Source organism: Wyeomyia smithii, chromosome 2, assembly GCF_029784165.1.
Source record: "Wyeomyia smithii strain HCP4-BCI-WySm-NY-G18 chromosome 2, ASM2978416v1, whole genome shotgun sequence".
Taxonomy (NCBI): Eukaryota; Metazoa; Arthropoda; class Insecta; order Diptera; family Culicidae; genus Wyeomyia; species Wyeomyia smithii.
The window spans coordinates 110,638,502-110,663,712 of record NC_073695.1 but is presented as its reverse complement, the minus strand read 5'-3'; the positions used below and the strand labels follow the sequence as shown (position 1 = coordinate 110,663,712).

Below are 25,211 nucleotides of genomic sequence, written 5' to 3'. Positions count from 1 at the left end.
ATACATTTTTTTTTTAAATCTCCACTATCATTGAACATGAAATGCGTCGCTAGTTAAATTTACCTACACAGAAAATTCCAAAACGATAGTAACCACATTCGAAGATTTCATGCAGATATGCCATCTACTACCTAACATCTTTAACATCTTTGTACCGACAGAAAAAGAAATTTACTGCTTACAAAACGATACTTAACGAAAGGGAAATCCATCCTGTGAATCGACATAACCGATGCACGGTAACCTTTTCTGCCACAAGCACGAAGCTCGCGAGGTTTGCAGCTACTTCCAGTTAGCCGGGGATAATTCAACCGGTTTTTCACTTTCCTTTTCCATAACACCGGACCATTTTCGCCGTGAGCAGTTCAAATCCGCAAAGTCCACACTCTCGCCCAACGCCGATTGCGGAGGAATTGCTTCGGAAAAGCTTGTTTCTGTTACTGACGAGAGAAGCTACCTACCGGGGGACTCATTGCGGGTTCATTGCGACCATCACGAAACGTTCACGCCACTGATCTCGACACAGCCTATGCCAAGGCTGCTGCTCGTGGTGAAGATCAAGGTGAGTGTCGGTGCAGTCCGACAGACGGCTTGGAGCTCTGTCGTCAGTGCGTTAAGATACCACCCGTACAACGAGGAAAGAGAGTGAAAGACACTCACTTTGGGCCCGAACCGGGCGCCACTCGCCCATGGTCGCCTTTCAAGTTTGGGGGCTGGCTTGGTGGAAATCGTAATCTTGATCTTGGCGGTGCGGACATGCGAGCATAGACAGACACGAGCCACTGGAATCGGTATAAAAGCGTGAAATGAAGATGAACACCGCTTGAAAGGCGTGAAGACCTTCGTAGCGCGAAGAACTTTAAAGTAGTCGTAACCAGGAGCGCATGAAAGTGAAAATCGAAGTGAATATCAAAAGAAAATAAGGAAAATAATATAAATTAGTGTGTATAAATCTAAAGGACTGTGTTCAGTGATTGACGAACGATCTTAGTGATACGGTATTCATGAAAAATAATTGAAGTCATTTGCTCAGCTTAAAATATCCTGCAAGAAAATGCTACTAAAGGTGAGTTCTATCAAAAGGCTAACTGATTAGTTTCAAAATTTCAACGGAATACTCCGGTGGAAAAGCCTGTTCCTGCTGTCAATTTAGTTACGTAACCTGCTGTCGAAAATTTCGCCATTCGTTGGTTTGGTGGTATTGATGGTTCTGAGACTTCACGACTTTCCAATACAACGATTCTATTACTTTACTATTACTATTACTTTAAAGTAAGAGAAGTTGATTTTATATTTCAGATCTGTGTGTAAGCTAGAATGAAAATTATCACTTTTATTTTACGCATTATGTCGGTTTGCTTTTCAAGTTAACTGTGATCGAACGGAATATCACTTGAATATTACCATTGTAATTGCGACTCGTGTGTGCCAAACTAAATTATAATTGTCAATGTTATGATAATATCAAGTAGTGTGGGTAAACGGCTACATGTTTCATCGATAAAAACGGAAAAATCTAAATGTGTTACATCTTAATAACCATCACAATCAATCTTCATACTATTCCCATTATCTCGATAATAAACATGTTCATTATAGGTGTTGTCCGACGAATTTAAGTATCGTTAAACTTAATTTTCATTATATAACCAGACAATTTGTTTCTTCATTTCTGCTGTATTCTAACAAATTACGCCAGATAGGGACCGGTGAAAGCATGGCTAAAGTGTACGATAGTCACTGTACGAACGAATAATTTTATGATGCGTTTGCATAATTTTACTGCTAAATTAACCATGTTTTATGTTTATTGTCTATTATTGTTGAAAATATAAATATCTCATACGTTTAATGGACTTTGCTTTTATACTTTCAATGTGCTATTTGAAAGTAATTTTGTTCTTTTAAAGTTGAGAATAACTGGGACTAAGACTCTGTACACATATCGTACAATATCGGTGAACACAACACAAATGGTGAATGTTCGACAACGAACACAAATTGTTATTGCAGTCATTTCATGCGAAATCACCTTTTTCTTGTACATATAACGAGTGGTGAGAATTCAGCGACGCTAATCGCTAATCCGCCAACTGAAAAATTTGGCTCGATAATTGCCAAACGCTTAACCCATTTTAGCGGAACATTCGCTGATCGCTAACTGCTAACTTATTATTACGTTAATTATGTGAAGACAATTTGTTATTGTATCTTTAAGTATCGCTTACACCCTTGATATTACGTTAAACAGATTTCAAAAAAGGCAATTTAACGTCGAGATAAACCTATTTTAGTATTGTAAGGAATTGGGACAAAATCGACATGTTGTTGACATTTTACGTGGATCAGATACCTACCAATCAATTTCTGAGACTTTTTTACCTAATATAAGATATAAATTGACTACTTATTTCAGAAATTAGCGCATTACCATTAATGTTCAAACAAATGTATTAGCGCATTACAATTAATGTTCAAATATTATTTTGCTTTGTGAAACATACTAAAACCATGCCAAAACCGATTTCCTAGAATCACCGTTTTGACCTTATTTTTTGTCCGATTTAAGATCTTTTTTTTTTGAAGATGGGTTAGAAGATGCTAATACGTGGCAAATTCCTATAATTTCGATATTTGGTCTTAAAACAAAATGGCGTCGAAAATAATCGAAAATTTCCGATTTCTCGAAAATTCAAAATGGCGCCATTGTTGCCCCTTAAGTTGAAATATGGTCAAACTCGAGGGAATTTATTTTCGCATCAAACTTCATCAAAAAATCATACATAGAAGCCAAGGCAAAAAAATTGTTGCACTGTGTTATCTTAGCTTAGCTTAGTTCTGACTGTACATATCAATGGTTGCTACTCCGTGATGGGTCCGAGCCACACAATGAATCAATTGAAAGAACGACTGGGAGTGGTAATTCCTTCTCACTGTGCATCATTCAATAACCCGACTTTTTATAGACCAATAACGGTGCCGGCCACGTCCTTACAGTCAGGTGGGGATCCCAAGTAACAATTCTATAGCTACTTGGTTTTCTAACGGTTTTATCACAGCAATGAATATAACCAACGGATTTATGGCGGTTAAACCCGCTGCCAAAAATAGCAAGTCGTAATGAACACTGATAGCTGTCAATAAAACTCTAATAAAACTTCCAATAAAACCGGCAAGAGTCAATGCGATTTTGCTTTATTATTGGTTTTATTATTACTATCTATCGCCCCTTAAAACCACTCCAGCTTGCTGTCATATAACATAGAAACCAGTTTTATTGCGGTCATTCAAATGCCCAGTTTTAACCTGTCAAACTTGTAAACAAATATATGCAGGCAATGATATACATACAGGTGAGACAAAAGCAGCTGAGTTGGTTTAGTGTGATGCAGAATTCTGTCGCAGTCTCCGTAAGATGTGTGTAAAATGCTTTAGAGCATCTTGCAGCGCATTTGTGAACATTGATGACGTAGAACTCCAAAAATCTAATAAAGTAACACAGCAAACTTAGTACTTTTGGGTAGTATTTTTTAAATTTTATCGCCAGTTTGTCTTGTTTTGGTTGAAAATAATTTCCTATGTCGTTAAATTATGCGTCCTTAAAAATAAGGTAGGGGCAAAACACTATTGATATATTTCGAAATATATTCAATATTCAATTAAACTAAGTATGTATCGTTGCATTTTTCGTGCACCTTTCTATTTATATCAAAATTTGTCGATTCCTCATTATCGTCGGTGTGATGTCAGATTTTTCATAAAAATAAAGTTGTCTAGGCCTCGGGGATTTACCATATTTTTCTCTAATAATGCAGGCATCCAACCTTTGCCGCACCTTACAACATATATATCATTGAACTAGGCTTATTGCGGCTACGATTAATGCCAACTAATTACCAACCGCGCCATATTGATATTTTTGAAACTTTTTATAATCTTGAAACGAAAATCGAATCGTCGTCTGACTAACAAATAAATTGAATATCCAAAGTTGATTTTGATCTATCTCTGTATTGTATTGAACACGGCTAGATTTTTTTCTGAAAAACTGAGCTGAAACAATCCAATTCATTTTTGCTAACAATGAGATCATTTTTGTAAGCCCGTACTATTTTGATGGCGCATAAATTTTAAGCGCCTATGATCTCAAAATGCACGACAAAATTTCATGCGCATATGCTTGAGAGCTACAAAACCTACCAAAAACCCCTCCTTATTCCTTATCTTTCTACAATATCACCATCAAATAAAATCGATTGCACGATGATAACCAACACAGGTGAAACATTTCTCCCGCGACGAGAGATTTCCTTATTAAAAAAAGTGGCGTGATGTTCTGGTGTGTGTGCAGGAACGGCACAACAAATCAACTTATTACGGTTGCTGTCAAGCAATGAAAAGTTGATTTGGACTTATTGTGGCAAGTAGCAGAGCGCAATAATGCAACCAAACTTATTGCGCTCTTAAAGAGGTAATGCCAGTTGCTTACAGTATGCGGTACTCTTTCCATGTGGTTTTAAAGCAGTTTTATTGCCATTCTTATAATTGATTCAATAAGCTTAGCAAGGGTGGGCCACCTGGCTGTAAAGCAAACTTATAGCGGTTATCAGGAGGTTCTGATAGTATTTTTAGTTTTAACAGCAATTTTGCAAAATTGGTCATGAAAACCGCTAGAAGAATGCAATACGACTTAAATTGTTACTTGGGATATCGTCAGTTTTGTGCAACACCAGCACAACTCAACTTTTTTTCAATTTTGTAGTTTTGATGTCAAACGATGCCAAATACGGTTAGGTTTTTTTTTTTTTTTTTCACAATGACTTGTTTCCAAATGATAAAGGTAATTTTAAACGCTAATTTTTCAATCCCGTTTCTCTTGGAACTATGAATTTCGAGTTGTGCCAGTGCCGCACAAAACCCACAATAAGGAAGAAATGTTAGAATGAAGTCTTTGCTTTGTTAGAGACCGAGTATACCTCTGCATCCCTACAAAGACCACGCAAGGGAGTTTTGTGTTAGTGGGGTGGGGTTTTGATCAGGATTCACTTTGATAAGTGATAAGATGATGATTTAATTGGATAATTGAATATATGAGCATGCAGGGGGGATAAGAGTAAGACGGACATGTGACTTTCTCTAACGCTTAGCGATTTTGTTTTTTTTTTTGCAAAAACCGGCAACTTTTTCACCGAGTTAGTTGATAATTTTCGAACCATCGAAACCGAAACTGCACCGAAAGTCAACTGGCCGCTGTAAGACACGAAGTGGACGGCGAAATGTCGGTTCGTGCTACCACGGTAAAATACGGCATCCCTAGGACCACTTTGAAGTGGCGGATTGCTTAAACTGATTTTTTTTTCTTTTTTATTTAAAACTTCTGTCTGAAATTAATGGTTCAAGATTTAATCCACTGCATGATAAATAACTATTGTTGTTTCATGAAACTATTCAGTTTGATAATATGGAAACTACCTCTGAAAAACTGATACAAGATGACCCTTCGGAACCCTGTTTCCTGAGTGTGACCAGAATCATCGAAAACCCTCAAAATATCCTTCATGTGTGTTTGCGTTTCACGTTTTGTTAATTCATAACATTAACAAAGCTGAACTCGTCGTTTATTGCTAATTTCCTTAACATGTCCGTCTTACCCACACCACCTGTCCGTTTCACCCGCACACTCAAAAAAAACGAATTTTGCTATCAACTTTTTATTGTTTCAAAAAACAGTAAAAACGATTTTCAAAACAGAATACTACGCATCAAAGAGCTCGTGTCAACCTTTATTGTGAGGGGTTAAGGTCCCAAAAATTATGTCGTTTCATACATAAAAATCAACTGTTTCCTTAACATGTCCGTCTTGCCCCCACTCCCCCTACATATAATGTGAGATTAATGGAAATTGAATTATGAAATACAACAAGAAGTAGGCATGTAAAGAGGATCTCAGTTGGCTGCCTTCCATAGTTGAAATATTCAAATTTTTAACGTACGTTAAAATAGATGAACTTATATTAAACTAATTCACGACATATAAATAGCAGTTGATGTGCTGCTTTCGGCGGCTCTAAACAATAATTAAACTTAACTATTATCTGAGCATGAGCATGAGCATGATTGACCGCCCGCGGTTGCTACTCCGTTATTGCCAGATCAGCAGTAATTACACAGAGAACCAATAGATGATGCTTGGGACCAACATGCATCCTTAATGTGTAAAAACTGGTGATCTTAATCTGTTTATCAGGCAATACCAGCGCCGGCCGCATCCGAATGCAGGTCAAAGAAGGAGTTTGTATAGGAAAATGTTGACGTGATACTCGCTTCATGGAAGCCGAGAACACCTCTGCACTTCCACGAGAAATCACTGGGATGTTGGAGAAAGGGCAAGGTATACAGCAGGGTTCGTTTTGGTGAACGATGCGCTGATTTCGAGCGTCGGGTTCTTTACAACAAGTGTCGCGCCATTGAGTTCATTACATCCGCCGCGATATTCATAATGCGATTCGAACTTATTCAGTTTGAAAATGTAACACCGCAACAATAAATCGTACGCAAGGATACTGGATCTTTGACCGAATCGAGACAACTTCAAATGATCGGATATCTCCTCGTAAGGTGATCCTCTTTATACCGAAAGCTATTGCGCGTTGTTGATCTATCTGAAGATAATACGGCCTATTTAATACCTATTTAATAGAAAAATTGGCAAAGTTTCATGCATACAAAGCCTTAATAATTTAAAAACGAAGTTGTCCATATTGACCAATATATAGTCTCAAGTTTATTAACAAAATGCCGAACCAGTCATAATTGGAACGTATTATATAAAACATCTGCCCAAAAGCTATAAAAATCGAAAAAGTGAAGCATAAGATTTTGGCTATCATTACTGCACCATAGTCCGACAATGACATTGGTAAATAGTGTGCAGTTTATAGAAAACCCTGCTTTTTAAATTTCAGTTCCAGGTCTATTTTCGTACAAGAATAAAGATCTTTCGTGATCTTTCCCATATTTTCCATTACATTATAGAAAAGTTATTGGTACCCATCTTTAACATCGACAACCGCCTCCCATCGATAACACCGCTAAAGTCCTAGTGTCAACGACAACCATTGATATGTCGCAGGTGGCACAAAGCATGTGAACCACCTCCCGCACCTGAAAATCATCATATAGGAAAATTATCAACTGCTTCACCAACATACTATTTTCATAGGTGATTTTAAGGAAACGAAGCAAAAATACTATTTGAATTGTATATATAAAAACCCATACGAAGCGGTATAATGTAGAATTAAAACGATGAATCCGCGCGCAGTTATTTTTCCATAAAAAAGGTTACTTATCTTGCGTAGCATACGAGCTATTTTCTCCATTCCTTCCACTCAAATCCTGAAGCCCTACTAGTTTTTTTTTTATTGTCAACGTTTTTGTTGATATACGGCGTACAAAATGCGGGCTCCGATTCACAAAATGTGCTAGGCCGACCAAGAATTCAAATATTTGTCTATTACTAATCCAGAATATCCCCGAGAAAGCAAACGCGGTTCTTTGAAAGGCATATATCGCGTAGTCATTCGATTAAACACGATATTTATCGACTGAACGAAATCTACTTCGATTCGCGATGTATTAATATAGTTTGCGCGAGCAGATTCCGGCTAAACGGTGATGATGAGACAGATATTATCAAATATCTGGGTTCATTTTGCGAAATCGTTACACTCCAAAAATCCATATATCAGCAAAACTCATCCGGGTTGAATACGCGTTTTCAACGAAACGTAACGAACGCTTCAATCTTTCTGGCCGACACAGACGTGCAGGAACCCGGCGTTGATGTCGATTTTCTCTACTCGACGTACGAATCGCCTATTAAATATGAAAATTGGCAATGTTCCATGCATCCAAAGCCTCAAAAATTTAAAAAAAGCAGATATACATATTATACAGAACATAGTCTTAAATTTGTTGACAAAGCCATAAATAGAATATATGAAAAATTACATAAAACAACTGCTCAAAAGCTAGTTAAATCAAAAAATCAAAGCATATGATTATGGTAAAACGCATATTCCAAACTCCCACAAACTACACTAACATTTTCTAGACGAAAAATATGCTTGTCAATGAAAGCCTGCGAACTAGGCCGCGCATAACCGTGGTAATCGGGTGAATTGAATAATGTTACACGCTTAGTTCATTACTAATACTAGCACCTTTATAGAGAAACAAAAAAAAACTGTGTACTTATCTGTAGATAGCCCCTAGACTCACATCGCCCAACAGAATTTCACCGGGGAAGCAGCACATCCAGAGCGATGATCCTGCTTCACGACCTAACTGTCGGTTTCACCAAGACCTTGACTTTGGAAGTGGTTTGTGAGCTACGCATAGTGCGCTCCGCTTTCCGGACAGTAAAGATAGGCAACAATTCAAAATATAATAGTAATTGCAGGCCTATGCACAACACAACACCTTCCAGCAAGCAGTGCACGCCGACCGATGATTCTTCTACACTTTCGACCTCTTCAACCTCGTTGTAGTGAGTATCCACCGGAGCCGGTCCTCTGTAACGCACAGCACTCCAACGTCGAATCGGTGCGGCAACTGTCAGCGATGAACAGCAACAAAAGACCTTGAGCGCAGGTTGATTGGACCCAAGCCAGCAAAAACAGGATTAAGTTAACCAATAAACTAGTTCCAGTCGTCCAAATATCTGTATATCTTCACAAAAAGCACAATCGAAACTTTAAAAATTGTGACACGAAAATTTTTCGCGTCCGTTCGTTTTCGTAGCTTACTGCGATCTCCTAAACTTAACTATTATCTGAATCGAAAAAGTAAAATCGAAGTTGCTATATTTTCAAGCGCATTACAATTTACAGAAGTTTTGGGTATGCCATAAATTTATTCTTGATTACCTTGAGCTTGTTCTTTGAAATGCTCCTGTGGCTTGTACGATAACTGAAACCCCAGATTGACTTGCACTTTTTTTCACATATCATTTATTTGACACGGCACAAATACAAATTAATGTTCAACGGCACCAATCATATCTGATGACTTAAAAACTAAAAGCAGATTTTTATCCTAGCTGCCGACTACGAGCTGAAATTAAGTCTAACTCAAAACTAACATGGATTTTCAATCAGTTTTTTGTTGTTAAATGGGTGTCTGATGATCTTCGAATGGCCATGAATATACAGTATGTATAGTATGTTCGGCTGAGCCACGATGTCATGAGCTGGGACAGGGGCTTGTAATCCTCGGGCTCTGGAGGTATTTTGCTGGGTCTAGTTGCAGGTTCTGTGCTTGAGGCTCAAACGTGTTCTTGTCGTTTTGTTAGGTGTGAGCGGAGGGGACTAGACTGGGGCATGGTTGGATTTTAGGAAAACGTATATAAGGGACATGTGGGATAGGTTACGGCTCGCCAAGACATCACGAACAGGAACAGTCGGCTGCCTATCTTCGGCCTGAAGGGAAGCTATTAATTTAAACCTGGCGTCACGGTGTACAAGGTATGACCAAACAACATGCTCTGTGTAGTGATAACCTTCACCAAAGCCACAGATACCACCTTCTCCGAGCCCAGCACGACGGAGATGCGCGTCAAATCTGTAGTGATTGAATATAAGCCGAGACATCATGCAAATGAAATCTCGGCCTACATCCAACCCCTTAAACTATGCGTTCGTCGACACCTTGGGTATAATTAAATGTAACCACCTTCCCAGTTACCCTCTGGTCCAAGAATTTTGCCAACTGATGATCGTATTCTGACGTACAAGTACAAAAAATTCACTAGAGGCAATTGGTCTTGCACAAACATTTGTTTCCAAATGATGAAGGTAATTTCAAACGCTAATTTTTCAATCCTGAGCTGTCGTACTATAAAAAAAGCGCATTGTCAGTAGCTTTCCGGAGAATATTTACCCTACTTACTATTCTCCTCAATATGAGGAAAAAGCAGAGTAAATATTTACCGCTCACTTCTTACCCAGTATTACATCATTACACTACGAACATTCAAGAAAATTGAACTCGGAACATGCGGCATGGAAAAACGGACCACGAGTGGAAACTCGGTACCTGGAACTGCAAGTCGCTAAATTTTTTGGGCGGAAACAGCGGGCTGCTTAAGCAGATAGAACCCCGCAATTTCGGCATTGTGGCTCTACAGGAGATCTGTCGCAAAGGTGAGAAAGTGTGGAAAGTCTGTGGAGGCAAGGTCCAGTTCTACCAGAGTGAGTTGGGAACGAGTCTTTGTGTTATGGCGGAATGCAGGATCGCGTGATCAATTGGAAGGCGATCAACCAGAGGATGTGTCTGTTGAGGATTAAAGGTCGTTTCTTTAACTACAATATCATCAACGTGCACTACCCGCACGAAAGTAGACCTGACGACGAACAGGAATCGTTTTACGCGCAGTTGGAGGCATATGTGGAAACCTGATCACCACAAGTGAGCGTGAGATGCTTGACAAGTGGCAGCAGTTCTCCGATGAGCACCTCAATAGCGGAGCAACGGGAGGAGGCGGAATTTAAGTTATCCTTGGAGTGCCTACAAACGACAGTAGTGTCCCAGTTCCCGATATTCTGGAGATCAAACGGGAAATTGGGTTACTCAAAAATAAAAATAAACCGCCGGCAAGGAGACTACCGACAAAGCTTTAAAACATGGAAAAGAGGCACTGGCAACGGCACTCTACTGGGTAATCACTAGGATATGGGAGGGAGAGAGACTGCCGGAGGAATACGATCGGCTACAATGCAGCAACGTCTAGCGAAAAAATTCGTAGGGCAGTGTCAAGCGGGCTTCACACAAGCCGCTGCTACTACGGATCAAACTTTCACTCTCCGGCAGATCCTTCAGAAATAACGGAAGTACAACGTCCCCACACATAATATTTTCGTGGGCTTAAAGGCAGCGTATGAACCAGTCGATCGAGACCAGCTATGGCTAATAATGCCCGACTACGGTTTTCCGGGTAAACTAACACGACTTATCAAAGCTACTTCAGACCGAGTGATGAGTTACGTGTGCGTGCCGGGGACACTCTCAAATCCCTTCGAAGCGCAAAGGGTTGAGACAAGGAGATGGACTGCACGTTGTTCAACATTGCCCTTCAGGGTGTAATCCGACGAGCGGGCATCGAAACGAGAGGCACGATCTTCAGACGACCTGGACATTATTACGAGAAACTCAGCGACGGCGGAGGTAATCTCCGCCAGACTAAAAGTGGAAGCTAGAAGAGTTGGACTAGGAATAAATGCGTCGAAAACCAAGTATGTATATGGAAGGAAGAGGTTCGAAAGAAACCAACATTCGCCTCCCACGGAGGTTTTGTTGCGATATCGCAGCATGAAGCATTTCAAATTTATGGTGTGTTTATTAGCAGTGTGTGATTTTTTTACGCGGGTTGCTTTCCTCTATTACTCATAAACGGTACAAGATATCGACCTCATTCCAATCACGTTTTTCGTTTTAGGCCGCGATTGATCATATATTAGATTTCTAAAAACGATATTAAAAAACTTTTTAACCTTTGAGCATGCCACAAAAAACGGGCAGCCAATATAATCGACCATTTTTGATTTGGCTGAAACTTTGCATAGTCGTTTCTAGAGGCAAAAGATGCCATTTTGTGGTATTGGTTTAATTTTTTGGAACACGACTCATTTTTGAGAAGCTATTGAAAAATTGTATTTTAGGAATTGATAATTACAAATATGTTTAGGGCTAAACCGGTTCGATCAGTGTGATTTCTTCGGCAAAGTTGTATGATAATATTTTTGTCTTTCTCAAAAAATATACACTTAAAAATATATTTTTGTTTGAAAAAAAAATTAAAAGGAAAATTAAAAAATAATTATCTAAAAAATATAATTTTTTTCAAAATCTAATTTTTTATAGAAACTACAAAAAATTACCTGATGCATTGTTCAGGTCCGATCATGTAAAAATAAAAACAAAGTTATGATTTAAAAATAATTCAATTTTTTTTTCGAGGGGCACATTTTTTTGAAAGACAAAATTGTTATCTACCTACTACTTTCCCAAAGACACTATGCCAATCGTTGAAACCGTTTTGGCTGTAGAAATATTTGTAATTTCCAATAGAACCCTCTATGGGAAATTAAAAATATCGATTTGTTTGATTGGCATAGTCCCTTCGGCGAAGTTGTAGATAATAACTTTGTCCTTCCATAAAATATGTACTCTATGAAAAAATGTTCAAAAATCATAACTTTTTTTCTGATTTCTCCATGATTTTATGAAAAATATCAGTTTTTTTCAAAAATCGTTAAGATAATTATTTTTTTATTTTTCTTTTAACTTTTTTTTCAAAAAATAGTTTTTTTAGTGTATATTTTCTCGGGAAGATAAACTTGTTGTAACACCGATCAAACAAACCATTTTGACTCTGTAATTATTTGTAATCATCAATTCCCAAAATAGCATTTTTCAATAGCTTCTCAAAAATGAGTCGTGTTCTAAAAGATTAAACCAATAGCACAAAATGGCATCATCTTCCTATAGAAACGTCTATGCAAACTTTCAGCCAAATCAAAAATGTCGAATTAAAAAAAAATATAAAAACTGGGACATTTTTGTGGAACTGCTCCTTTGCATTTGATCCAGAGTATAATGAATATGAACACTACAGCGAATATTGTTCATTCCATTTGCCACGCCCAATCACGCAGCCACGGTTTACCAAGATTTGCAATTAGTTTCCAGCACCGCGCTCCGCCCAAGGCAGGTGTGCGCCAGCGCCGGATTCAACGTTTCGCATGTCTTTACGCAAACTTACGCATGAATTGCAACAACCAAACGCTGCGGCGAGACGCTTCTAGCAAGATAAAACTTACATGAGCAGACGCAAGTCCGTCCAGTCAAGTGAAACCCACATTGAAGACAGAAGCTTAAGATCAACCAAGCGACACTCGATACGTTATTTATACCAACTGTCATAAATATGTTATGTATGCTGACAGGAGAACGGATGGTGCGTGAAAATGTGTTCAGAACAACTTCGAATTGATGGTGAGCTGATTAGGAACACCTTATACGTTGAATCTCGCTGAGACTATTTCCACTGGTTGGGTACCTGAGGTAAACCCAAGCTATCAAGCTCTGTTTAATTCAGTACATACGAAATGGCGATTTTCACACGCCAAAGAGAATCACTCCGTTGTATTAAAAGGTACAATATCAAAGTACATCATAAACACTATCTCTCTTAAATATTTCGCTGAACTTTTTTCAGATCGATCGTTACGAATATTTCAAAGACAGTGATTAAATAACGCGTTCAAATATTATGTAATTTTTATATATGAATCAATTTAAACAGACTCAGTGAATACTTTGTTGTCAGCTTTTAAAAGGCAAGTTGATGTAAAAAATATTAATAGAGGCAAAATAATAAAGTGAGTAAAACTGGTGCCAATAAACAAGGTCTTTCGAATGTATAATATCCACTATCGCAGATATTATTGCTTCCGCTTTTGTTTGAAACCAGTCCTTTTATTTTTATTCATTTTGGTTGGCTACCTTTTCTCACGCTTTGAAACCTGTTTCTAGAAATGCAGCAGAAATGAATAAGATCCAATGCTATTGATGTAATCGATTAGCATTAACTTAGCGGTACATTTTAATTGTACTATTTATTATTCTGTAGCAAGCAACAATTTGCAACACATGCGAGGTTTTTAGTATCAGTATGGTTTCTGCTCTTAATTCACAATTCTAGTCGTAGAACTAGAGCAAGATCCGCAAACCCAGTAGCAGTGGCACTTGGCGCGTTATTCAACATATCAATTAATTACTATTTGTGACAGCCTACTGAACCTGACTGAGCGTAATGTTCTTGGAAGGGACTTCAAAGGCCCCAACGTTGCAAGTAGACGCTTTTATTGCCAGCTGTCTTCAAGCGCGCCATGAATTGTGATGACTCACTCTCCACGAGGTGTCCGATGGAATGTCGCAGATACCATGGCTATCGAAGGCTCTGATAAGTTCGTTCAGTAGCGGCGGCGTTCCAGTTCGAGCTCTTTTACTGATTTCTGCTACACACTAAAAGCTAACCAAAGTTTCATAACTAAATTTTTATCCTGTGGAATGTGTAAAAACAGTTTATATTTGAATATTCGCTCTAGAATTTATTTTTACTCCAAACTTTTTGGTTCTGATCATAATTTGAAACAACGACTAGTACTATTAAAAGCTCGGACAACAAGGAAAAGGTGCATGTCATATCATGTGTTGCACCGCTTTTCGCCTTAAGTAGCTACCAACCGACAAGATATTGAGCACCGGCATTTTCTGCTATAACTACCAGCGCTGCTGACGGCTACTTCCATAGTGTACAAAGCCGCATGAAATAAAATTAAAAGTCAGTTGGAAAATATTAGATAATCGATCGTATTAGCATAAAATTATAGACCCGCACGATTGCCGAATACGAAAGTATGTGCATACGTTTTTCATATTCCGGAGAACGGTTTTTTATCCAAAAAACTGTCTTGGCTGGGAACCAATTATAATTGCAGACAATTGAATGTTTACTAGGTAGTTAACAATTAGTTATCGAAGAGACGTCATGCACTTCAAGTTGATCACATGTAATAATTATAACATTCGAGAACTACGTGTATTTTGAAAACAAATTTTCTTTCGAGCCGCCGTATGTAATGTTAAACACATCTCATGCGTCTTTCTCACGTTTTCTCTTTCACCTTCCGTAAAAAAAATCTTACTGGCCTTTGCAACACCTGTGAAGACTGCAATAGGTTTCCCTCTTCCCTCGTGCGTATACGGCCGTCAATACTACGTAATACCATGCAAGCGTCTTACTTAGTGAAGTAAACTCTCTTCCTGATTCGCATCGCCACGAAAAGTGTGCCAGTTTGCATATGATTCACCCACATCGGTTCATTTATCTGCCTATGCAAAGAACCTGCTGCCGCTCATCAATTCACCGCCTGGTTGCAAGAAATTGTATAATAAAGCAACTGGTTTGAATCGGAAATGAGATGTTCCAGGGTGAAACGAGGTTTATGAAGTGGTTCAACTATTGACTGTTAGACTTTTACAAGTGCCTGCATAAGCGTTAGCCAATAGTGCGACAATATGGTTTCAGCACAAAATTGTACTAACGAAACTGGTGGGAAGTAACACGTATTTTTATCTGTGGACGATTGAGCTGGACGTGGCTTGCAGTTCAATTGAAAAAAGTGCATTCGTGCGAATGCATTAGATGGAACACTTTCATTTTTTGTAATAAATGCATGCATACTAAGCTGGAACTACAAACTTGTAAAAATGATTTATTACCTGGCATTCTGTATCCTTTATCAGTACTACAGTTATGTTAGTGTAATGATTTGCCAGAAAAAACATCAAATGCAACTTAGGCGACTTTGGTACGCAAGCTTCTGATTTTCTGATAGTTTATTGAAAACATTCGGTCACGGTTACAACTAGGCTATCTCTTTGAAGTTTTTCTTTATTTAATCCTGCTCAGTTTATTCCACCCTAATATATTAAATTTGATAAAATATAAGTCAGCGATTCGCGGTTAGTCTCGAGAAACGATTGATTATTGGCCGATATGGTGTAAACACAGACTAACAGACGTAACACTGGAACCTAGCTCCATTGCCACAAAAAAAAAACATCATTTCAAATTCCCAATCAAATAACAGTCATCGCGCGATAACACTGTCATGCGCTGTCATGCAATCTCATACATATTTTGTAGTTGCCAATGTAACACATACAAGTACGCTAGCGCTGATGTCGAAATAGAGACGCAGCGCGAACACGGCAGCAGATTATGCGAGTGTTACTATCGTAAAGTACTGGTATCATCCAAACGATGATTTTATTGAAAATTTCTTCCGTGTGTTAGGTCTGTTAGTCTGCGATGTAAAATCATAGGGTTTTGTGGCGAGAGGTTCCAGTGTATAACAAATGCTAGCTCTTTTTTTAACGAATAACACATAATTGTTTTAACGAATAACATGCTAGTTGGGTTGTTTAGTTACTCACGGATTTCTGTTTTTATAAAGGTATCAGGTAAGAGTGTAATTTTCTGAGCAAAACATGATTTTTTTTCTAATTTTATATCGCTGTCCTTAGATTTTTAAATGAAAAATAAAAATCACTCCTGGCTTCCTACCAGTATGTTTCTTGGGAATAAAAACGCGGAATCGCGGAAACGCAATCTCATACATATTTTGTAGTTGTGACACAAGCACGTACGCTAGCACTGGTGTCGAAATTCATGATGCAGTGCGAACACGGCAGTAGATGGTACTAGTGTTACTATCGAAAAGTACTGGTATCATCCAAATAATGATTTTATTGAAAATTTATTCGGAGTGTTAGGTCTGTTAGTTTGTGGTGTAAAGTCATAAGGTTTTGTGGCGAGAGGTTCAAGTGTATAACAAATGCGAGCTCCTCTAACGTTTGTTTTTTAACGAATAGAACTGTCAGGCCCTTTTTAAAGTGAGTGATGCTAATTGGGTTGTTTAGTTACTCACGAATTTCTGCTTTTTATGTATCAGGTAAAAGAGTGTAATTTTCTGAGCAAAACGTGATTTTCTTAAAATTTTATATCATTGTCCTCAGATTTTTAAATGAAAAAAAAAATCTTCAAATCGCTGCAATGAAAGTTGGTATATGGGCGAACTGTCATTGAAGCGATTTCGAGTAGTTTCAATTCGTAATTTAAAAACTGAATGACATTGACAACGATAGAAATTTTTTGAAAATCACGTTTTGCTTAGAAAATCCAGCTTTTTCAGATGACATAAAAAACTAATATAGCTGAACAAACCAATTTTTGCGCAACCTTTATCACTGCAATCGATTTCCTTAACAGGGATAAAGGAGGAAATTAAAATCATTGAAAGATAACTGAGTGAGCACAGAAGTAAAGCATGACTTATGAATGCATTAAGAATGTTCATGTTTTTTCATTCGATGTTTATTTTATGTATTCTAGGGTTGTTCTGCGAAATAAATTGTTTTTAGGTTTCGAAAATTATAAAATATAACGCAAAGTGAAACTATAGAATTGTTTGAAAGTAAACCAAAACAACATCGATAATGGAAAAACCACCGTTGTTTTTGTTTATGTTCCAGTTGGCGAAATTGTTTATGTTTACGTTAGCTCAGAAAGCTTTGCCAATGGACAAGTTTTGAAAGCCTCAACATAATTTTATCGTTCTGAAAAATACCGATGGCAGGAGCACTTGACTTCATCGATGCGATATTTTGGATAGACAGGTAGTAGAATACCACAGAATCTGCTTTTTTGTAGCTGGGCGATTGGAGAATTGTTGATGTTCTCAATTGTATCCAACCTGTTTCTATCTTACAAACAAAACTTACTGATGTCAAGGAATGTCAAGGAATAACGATAAAGTCAAAGCAGAAAAATTGGTCAATTTTTTATTTTCCAATTATAGAAAGTTCCCTGCAATTTTTAATTAAAAAAAAAGTGCTATCGTTTCTGTGAAAGCCAGCTTTATCATGTCCATCAATAAAAGCGAGTTTTGAACGTGAGATATAAAAGTTTTCCGTTATTCTAATGCAGATTGGCTGGATAAGATGTTTCTCGTTGGAAGTGTTCTGAAAATCCCTCGAGTTTTTGAGTGATGCACCACAAAAAAAGGGTCTCTTCTGGTTTAATTTACCCTAATATTATTCAAGTTAATTTACACAATATTAACACAATTTCTCTAACAATTTAGAGTAAATTAACCAATAGTTAACTTTTCTATAGTTTACCACTCGTCAGATTAATTCAATTTCTCTTAACAAAAGTTGGAATTTATAAAGGTTTCTCGTGATTCTGATGCATATTGACTGAATTAGTTGTTTCCGATAGCAGCTTTTTGAAAATCCCTCAAATTGACGCAAAAATTGAGGTAAACTGATGAGTGGTCCAGTATAGGAGAGAGGTTTACTATCTCTAAAAAACCTTGAAGGGGTCCACTATAGGTAAGGGTTCTACTATAGGTTAATTTACCCTATTATTGCTATGCTAATAGCAAACTGATTTGTTTTTTTTTTACAGATGGGGAAATATTTTAGACTCAAAAGTATTTTTCCAGAAGGGTGGGCTCAGGATCAATTCGAAGAACTGTAGCTCGGAAACCGTTGGTTGTATTTTCAGCAAACTTCCATTGGAAAACATCTTGTCCCGCCAGTCTGCATCAAAAACATTTATAAATTCCGACTTATGTGAAGAAAAATTGAGTTAATCTGACTGGCGGTCCAGTATAGATTCAGAAAAGAAAGGGGTCCATCTCAGGTTGATTTACCCAACACCGCAAAAACAATTTTTTCACTAAAATAATTAAAAATTAGCACTCAATTTTTTTAGATTAGTTTTTTTAGATTTTTTTTTTTAAATTGGAGTTATAACGCAGCACGCTATGTTTAAAGACATTTTTTATTGAAGGTGAATGTACCTAAAATGTTTCTCCGTAGGATCATAGTTTGAGTCCCCCAGCTTCAAAATATGATATTCCGGAAACATTTCATCGGTGAAAATTTATTTTATCCTCGATTTTTGATTTTTTATACTACAAAATTATACCTTTTGATTTTTTTTTTCAAATATAGAAACAAGATATCCACAGCATTTTTCCCCGCTTAAAATTACGCAAATTTTCGTATAAAAATATCTTTTGTACGTTGAACCAGTCTAAAATGAGACTAAAAATACTGCATTCGATTATGTTTATTCCTCATCTTTTTCTGCATAATGTTGAATACCAAGTCTTTCGATACCCGTACCCGTTATTTGGTGTTCGTAGCAATTGTCATGGTAATAAAAAGATCAAGATTCTTCATTATAAGTATCCGTGTCATCATAGTAGACTTTTGTCTCAGTTGAATAGCAATTGTCTTGTGCTTTGAAAAGGCAAAACATCCGAGACGTGTTCATCAAAGTCTAGAGGCAGGTTATCGTAAGAAATTTTTTAACAAATTATACCGAAAATAATGATTTATACCCTAAAGTGCTTTGTGGTAGTTGCTACATTGCGGTGTACAGTAGACTGGGTCACGGTTGTATGGGAAAAAAGCGATGGTGTTATTTTTTCGCTCCCATGCACTTTTCGTGTTCCTTATGGGTCCTATAACAACTGTGTAACTTTTCAGATCGATCGGTGAAACGCCCGATTCGCGCCCGATTTTTAAAGCTTCCATACGATTTTATAAGAGAAAAACCACTTTTTCAAAACTTTTTCTATAGAGATGTCCAGTTGGCTCCTAAAAATATATCAATACATGATATTTGCAGGAAATTTCCCTGCCAAAAACTCTTCTGAAGACCGCAAGGCGCTACCTTGCTTGTGGAAAAAGATATTCACCCCAGACTGATTGAATATCTGACGAACCGCTCACCATTGAATTTTACTAGCAATACCGCTGCAGCATGCTGCTGTTGCAAATTCAACCATGTGATGAGAAATGATATCGCTTAAATTTATCTTGGAGGAAGATACTAGGGGCAAAAATCACACTTTGAAAATTAATTCAACGCGAAATTATTTCTCATACTTAAGCAAGTTTGCAATAGCAGCATGCTGTAGCAGTGTTGCTGGAAAATTTCAATGGTGAACCGTCCGTCAGACATTCAATCAGTTTGGAGTGAATATCTGTTTCTACAAGCATCGTAGCGCCTTACGGTCTTCAGAAGAGTTTTCGCAGGAAAATTTCCTACAAATATCATGTATTGATATTTTTTTAAGAGCCAACTTGACATCTCTAGAGAATAAGTATTGAAAATGTGGATTTTCACATATAAAATCGTATGGAAACTTTGAAAAATCGGGCGCAAATCGAGCGTTTCACCGATCGATCTGAAAAGTTACACAGTTGTTATAAGACCTATAAGGAACACGAAAAGTGAATGGGAGCTAACATTCATTTTTTGTCCCACCCTAGTGTACAGGTGTTCTAAAGGTAACGTTATGGTGTATAACAGTCTTGATTTTTTTTTTTTTTTCAATATATTTTTTGTAAGGTTTGTTCTAGGCCAATTAGCTTATCGTCAGTCGTTCTCAAAACAATGGAAAAAATAATCGGTGAGCACATCAAATCATCATATCTTTCTAAAACTCCTCTTAGTAAATATCAATTTGCTTACCAGGAGGGGAAATCGTCGGTAACTGCACTCCATACTATAGTTACAAAACTAGAAAAATCTTTTGCTGCAAAAGAAATTTCCCTTACGGCGTTCCTTGATATTGAAGGGGCATTTGATAACTCGTCTCATGACTCAATGGCTGCTGCAATGGAGAAACGTGGTTTTGACAATTGCATTATTCATTGGATAAGCGAGATGTTATCAAAAAGAGAAATAGCAGCAAGCCTTGCTAGCTCTAATATAAGTGTAACAGCTATAAAAGGGTGCCCACAAGGAGGGGTGATGTCTCCTCTGCTGTGGTCATTAATAGTTGATGATCTTCTAAAAAAATTGATGGAAGAAGGCTTTGAAGTAGTAGGATTTGCTGATGATATTGTCATTATTGTTCGTGGCAAGTATGATGATATCATCACAGATCGAATGCAAACTGCCTTAAACATTATTTCATCGTGGTGCGATAGGGAAGGCTTAAATGTAAATCCTTCAAAAACCACTATCGTCCCTTTTACACGTAGAAAAAAGACTAGGCTTAATGATATTATGCTAAAAGGTGAGCTTCTTAAACTCTCAGATAACGTCAAATACCTTGGAGTAACTCTTGACAAAAAACTTAACTGGAATACACATCTAGAGCAGGCAATAAAAAAAGCTACAAATACTCTATGGATATGTAATAAAACTTTTGGTAAACAATGGGGACTCAAACCGAAAATGATCCATTGGATATATTCGGCTATAGTGAGACCCAGAATTACCTATGCTTCACTAGTCTGGTGGATAAAAACAAGGGAGAAAGGTGCTCAAGATAAGTTGGAAAAACTTCAACGGCTAGCCACTCTCTCAATACCGGGTGCAATAAGAAGCACACCCACCAAGGCATTGGAAGCTCTACTGTTTATGCTTCCACTACATCAATTCATACAAATAGAAGCCGAAAAGAGTGCCTAACGGATCAAAAGATCATTAAGGCTCTTTGAGGGTGATTTAACGGGTCATCTAGGTATTCTAAAAACTATTCGTATCAATCCCCTAGTGATAAACAATGAAGACCGGATGGAGAAAAGATACAATTTTGAAAGACGATTTCGAATGTTTGAACCTGAGCGTGATGTTTGGGAACGCGGTGGTCCTGATCTCCGCCCAGGATCAATCATTTTCTACAAAGATGGTTCAAAAATGAACAATCGAGTGGGAGCAGGAGTAACTGGCCCAGAAATAGACCTGTCAGTTCCAATGGGCCAATGGCCAACTGTCTTCCAAGCTGAAGTCCAAGCAATACTAGAATGTTCTGAAATATGCCTACGCAGGAAATACAGACACTCAAACATTTGCATGATGTCCGACAGCCAAGCAGCGTTGAAGGCTTTAAAGTCTGCGACATGCACATCAGTTCATAGGACCAGTGTGGTCTATCCGCTTGTTCCCTTAGAATGGAACTAAAAGCATGGGAAACTCTGAAAGTGGAATCCAACTGGACAAACACCTTCATCGGTAGGCAGTCGAAACGGTTCATCACTCCGAACGTTTCCATGACTCGTAAAATACTGGATCTTTCAAAAAAAGATCTAAGCACGTATACTGGTTTAATAACAGGGCATTGTCCGAGCCGTTATCATTTGAAGGTTATGAAAAAACTTCAAGATGATACATGTCGAGTATGTGGCATGGAAAAAGAAGACTCGGAACATCTGTTATGTCGATGTCCGGCAATTTTTATCAAAATATATAAGTTCTTCGAGAGAGGTCTTCTGGAACCCTCTGAAATCTGGAGAACAAATCCCAGTACGGTTGTGCGCTTCATACGAAGTATAATACCGGACTGGACTAATGCTATTGGCCAGACTATAACGACCACTTCCAATAGTGATACGTTATCCTGACCAAGCAAAATTAAAAAGGGGGAATATGTCACAGAATATCAAAAAATTGGTCGCAGTGACGAAAATACCCAACACGGAAAAAAAAAGGTTTGTTCTTCAAGCAAATTCCGGTTCACGACTATTCAACAAATCATGTCGTTAGAACCCGTAACGATTCAAACCATAACACCTGTACCCTCTGTCAGGTGGCCAGAGAGACGTTGAACTCGTTCAGAATTTCAAGTCACAAAATAAGAAGCTTGAACAAACGAAGAAAGTTTTGAATATTTGTTCATCATGTCTAACGCAAACCGCTCCAGGTAACAGGCATACCTGTTCAAAGCAGGTAACATTTCAAAACCTTTCAATGTTTTGGGAGATGTTCGAGAGAAATTTATTGCTCAAGCTATTCGCGAAAAATATTCTGCTTCTAATAATCAAATTAAGTTACCCAACGTTCATGGGAAAAGAACGCGTCTTACGGTAAATCAGCCATCTTCTACGAAGGATCAATTCACGCATCAAGATATGCTGCATATGAAAGCAAATTTAAACCTGAACATTACCAAGGTATGCATGCTTAATATTAATCTATTATAATGGATGAGAAAATTAAATTTATTCATTTTAGACAATACAATTAGCAAAGAGCATCCGTAAGGGAAAACGCTCAGCAATCCAGCCAGGACTACAGCCTGCGCTCCATAGTATGGTTCATTAATTGGACGATTTTTTTTGGGGGGTAACAATGGACGCCGATCTAGCCTCAGGATCAGCGAAGTCGTCTCCAATTGTTGTGTGCAAAACGGTAAACGGGTTGGTTGATCACGTGAAAGCCAGGCGAAATGTAGACAGTTGTCGAATTAAAATCGGCATAGACGGTGAGCAGGGATCATTGAAGATATGTTCAAACGTAGAAGAAAGCTCAGATGAACGCAACGTGGTCAAAGACTCGGGTGTCCGGCGATCACTAGTTCTTGCACTCGCCCCCAACGTTTCTAAAAATTATTCTAATGTTTCAAAAATTTGGAACCTACTGAAACTACAAACTCTGGAAGCTTTTGTAACAGGTGTGGCAAAACACGGTAATGTTAGATAAACCCATTGCATTTATCTAATTTTATTACAGGTGATCTTAAAATCATCAATATTTTGGCTGGGGTTATGGCGAATAGCTTAACATATCCGTGTGCTTATTACACCTCAAGCAAATCTGACTAGGGTGAAAAGAAGGGGCTGTTACGCACAATTGGTTCGATAAGGAGAAACGCTGACCTCTGGACTCGAAATGGAGGTATCAGGAAAAATGCAAAAAAAAATTAAACTTGAACACGACCCTCTGCTCGAGAAGAGTAGTACACAATACTGAGCAAATGCCCCCCGCCAGTGCTGCACATTTTCCTAGGGATTATAAAACGGATCTTCATTGCTGTTGCGAAAGATTATCAGATGGAATCAGAAGCTTGGGCATCATCGGCCAACGCAACTCGCCATTCCCAATTCGGTTTTGCTGGACGTCACTGCCGGAATCTGCTTGATAAAAGAAATATTCTGGCAAGAGGACCAGCAGATAAATATTTTCAGTTACTGGACAGCCTACAACGTGTCGATGATTCATGCTTTGGTGTAGCTCTATTGAGCTATTATTCAGAAACCATCGAGACTTTTTGTAATGGGTGGATCATCGCAGAATTACCTTCGACACCAAAATTTCACATTCTGGAATTTCATGTGCCGGAGATCTGCGAACGATCACATGAATGCCTTGCGAAATATTCCGAGCAAACGACCGAAGCTTTGCACAAGGACTTCGATAATATCTGTCAAAATCACAAAATGCTAGAAAATCATTTGAACTACAAATCCAAAATGTGTGCGGCTGTTGTAGCGTACAACAGTAGTCACATATTATGACTCTTTTTCTGTCTCAGATATTAAAATATAATAATACAAATACACGTTAACTTTTATGATGAAAAATCTTTAAATCGTTTTATAACCATGACAACTGCTACGCACACCAAATAACGGTTACGCGTATCAAAAAATTATCAAATAGGTACCAATATTATGCAGAAAAAGATGAGAAATAAACATAATCGAATGCAGTATTTTTAGTGTCATTCTAGACTGGTTCAACGTACAAAAGATATTTTCATACAAAAATTTCCGTAATTTTAAGCGGGAAAAAATGCTTTTTTCAGATTTTGGATATCTTGTTTCTATATTTTTTAAGAAATCAAAAGGTATAATTTTGTAGTATAAAAAATCCAAAAATAAAATAAATTTTCACCGATGAAATATTTCCGGGATATCATATTTTGAAGCTGGGGGACTCAAACTATGATCCTATGGAAAAACATTTTAGGTACATTCACCTTCAATAAAAAACGTCTTTAAGCATAAACTGCGCAGCTTTTGGTAGGGTATAACTACCTTGGATGGACCACTTCTTGCAGGGGACCACCCTGTCGAAACACTGTTTATTCTCTTGAAATAAATTGGAATTCAAAAATGTTTCTCTTGATTCTAATGCAGATTAGAGTAAAACTACCTTTAATGAACCACGTAATATCTGGTTGTGATATTGTAATGATATTTTCTCCTGCTCGGCTGGTCATGGAGTCAACTGTTCCTAATTTAGCGCGCAGCTTAGTCAATTAGTCAATTTAGAAGGTTTTCTTCATCTGTTATGTTGACGATTTGCAAAATGGCCGAAGCAATGAATGCGGACCGCCAACTTTCTCTTCACTTTAGACATGACGAACATAAATCACTTTCGATTCGAAAGTAATTTCGTAATCTTGAATTACGTAGGATGTATTCAACACACACTATAGTCGCTTTTTACGCGGGGGATACGTCCGCGTAAAAAGAAACCGCGTAAAAAAACCGTGTGAATTCCGGAAAAAATCGCGTAAATTCCGGAATCCGCGTAAAAACACCGCGTAAATTCCAGAATCCTAGTGAACAAATTAAGGAATCCGCGTAAGAAAAAAGTACTGGCTAAAAAAACCGCGTAAGTTCCGGAATCCGAGTGAAAAAGTTTATCCTTTCTTATGACAAATTTTTAATAACAAGTCGGTTGAAATAAGTTACAGAAAATTTAGTGAGGCAAGGTGCGGAAGTCCTGAAGCGAAATCTGGCGGCAGTCGGGAATAAAATACTCA

The 25,211-nt window shown here is 37.8% G+C and overlaps 1 protein-coding gene across 1 annotated transcript in view; it reads left to right on the top strand.

Annotated features, from left to right (window-relative positions):
- The first annotated feature begins 812 nt into the window (after positions 1 to 812).
- LOC129721315 (uncharacterized) overlaps positions 813 to 25,211 on the top strand; it is a 50,818-nt gene continuing 26,419 nt past the window's right edge. Inside the window, exon 1 of the mRNA XM_055673754.1 lies at positions 813 to 1,066. Coding sequence (XP_055529729.1) covers positions 1,055 to 1,066 — 12 coding nt within the window. The 5' untranslated portion in view covers positions 813 to 1,054. The remainder of the gene's footprint in view (positions 1,067 to 25,211) is intronic.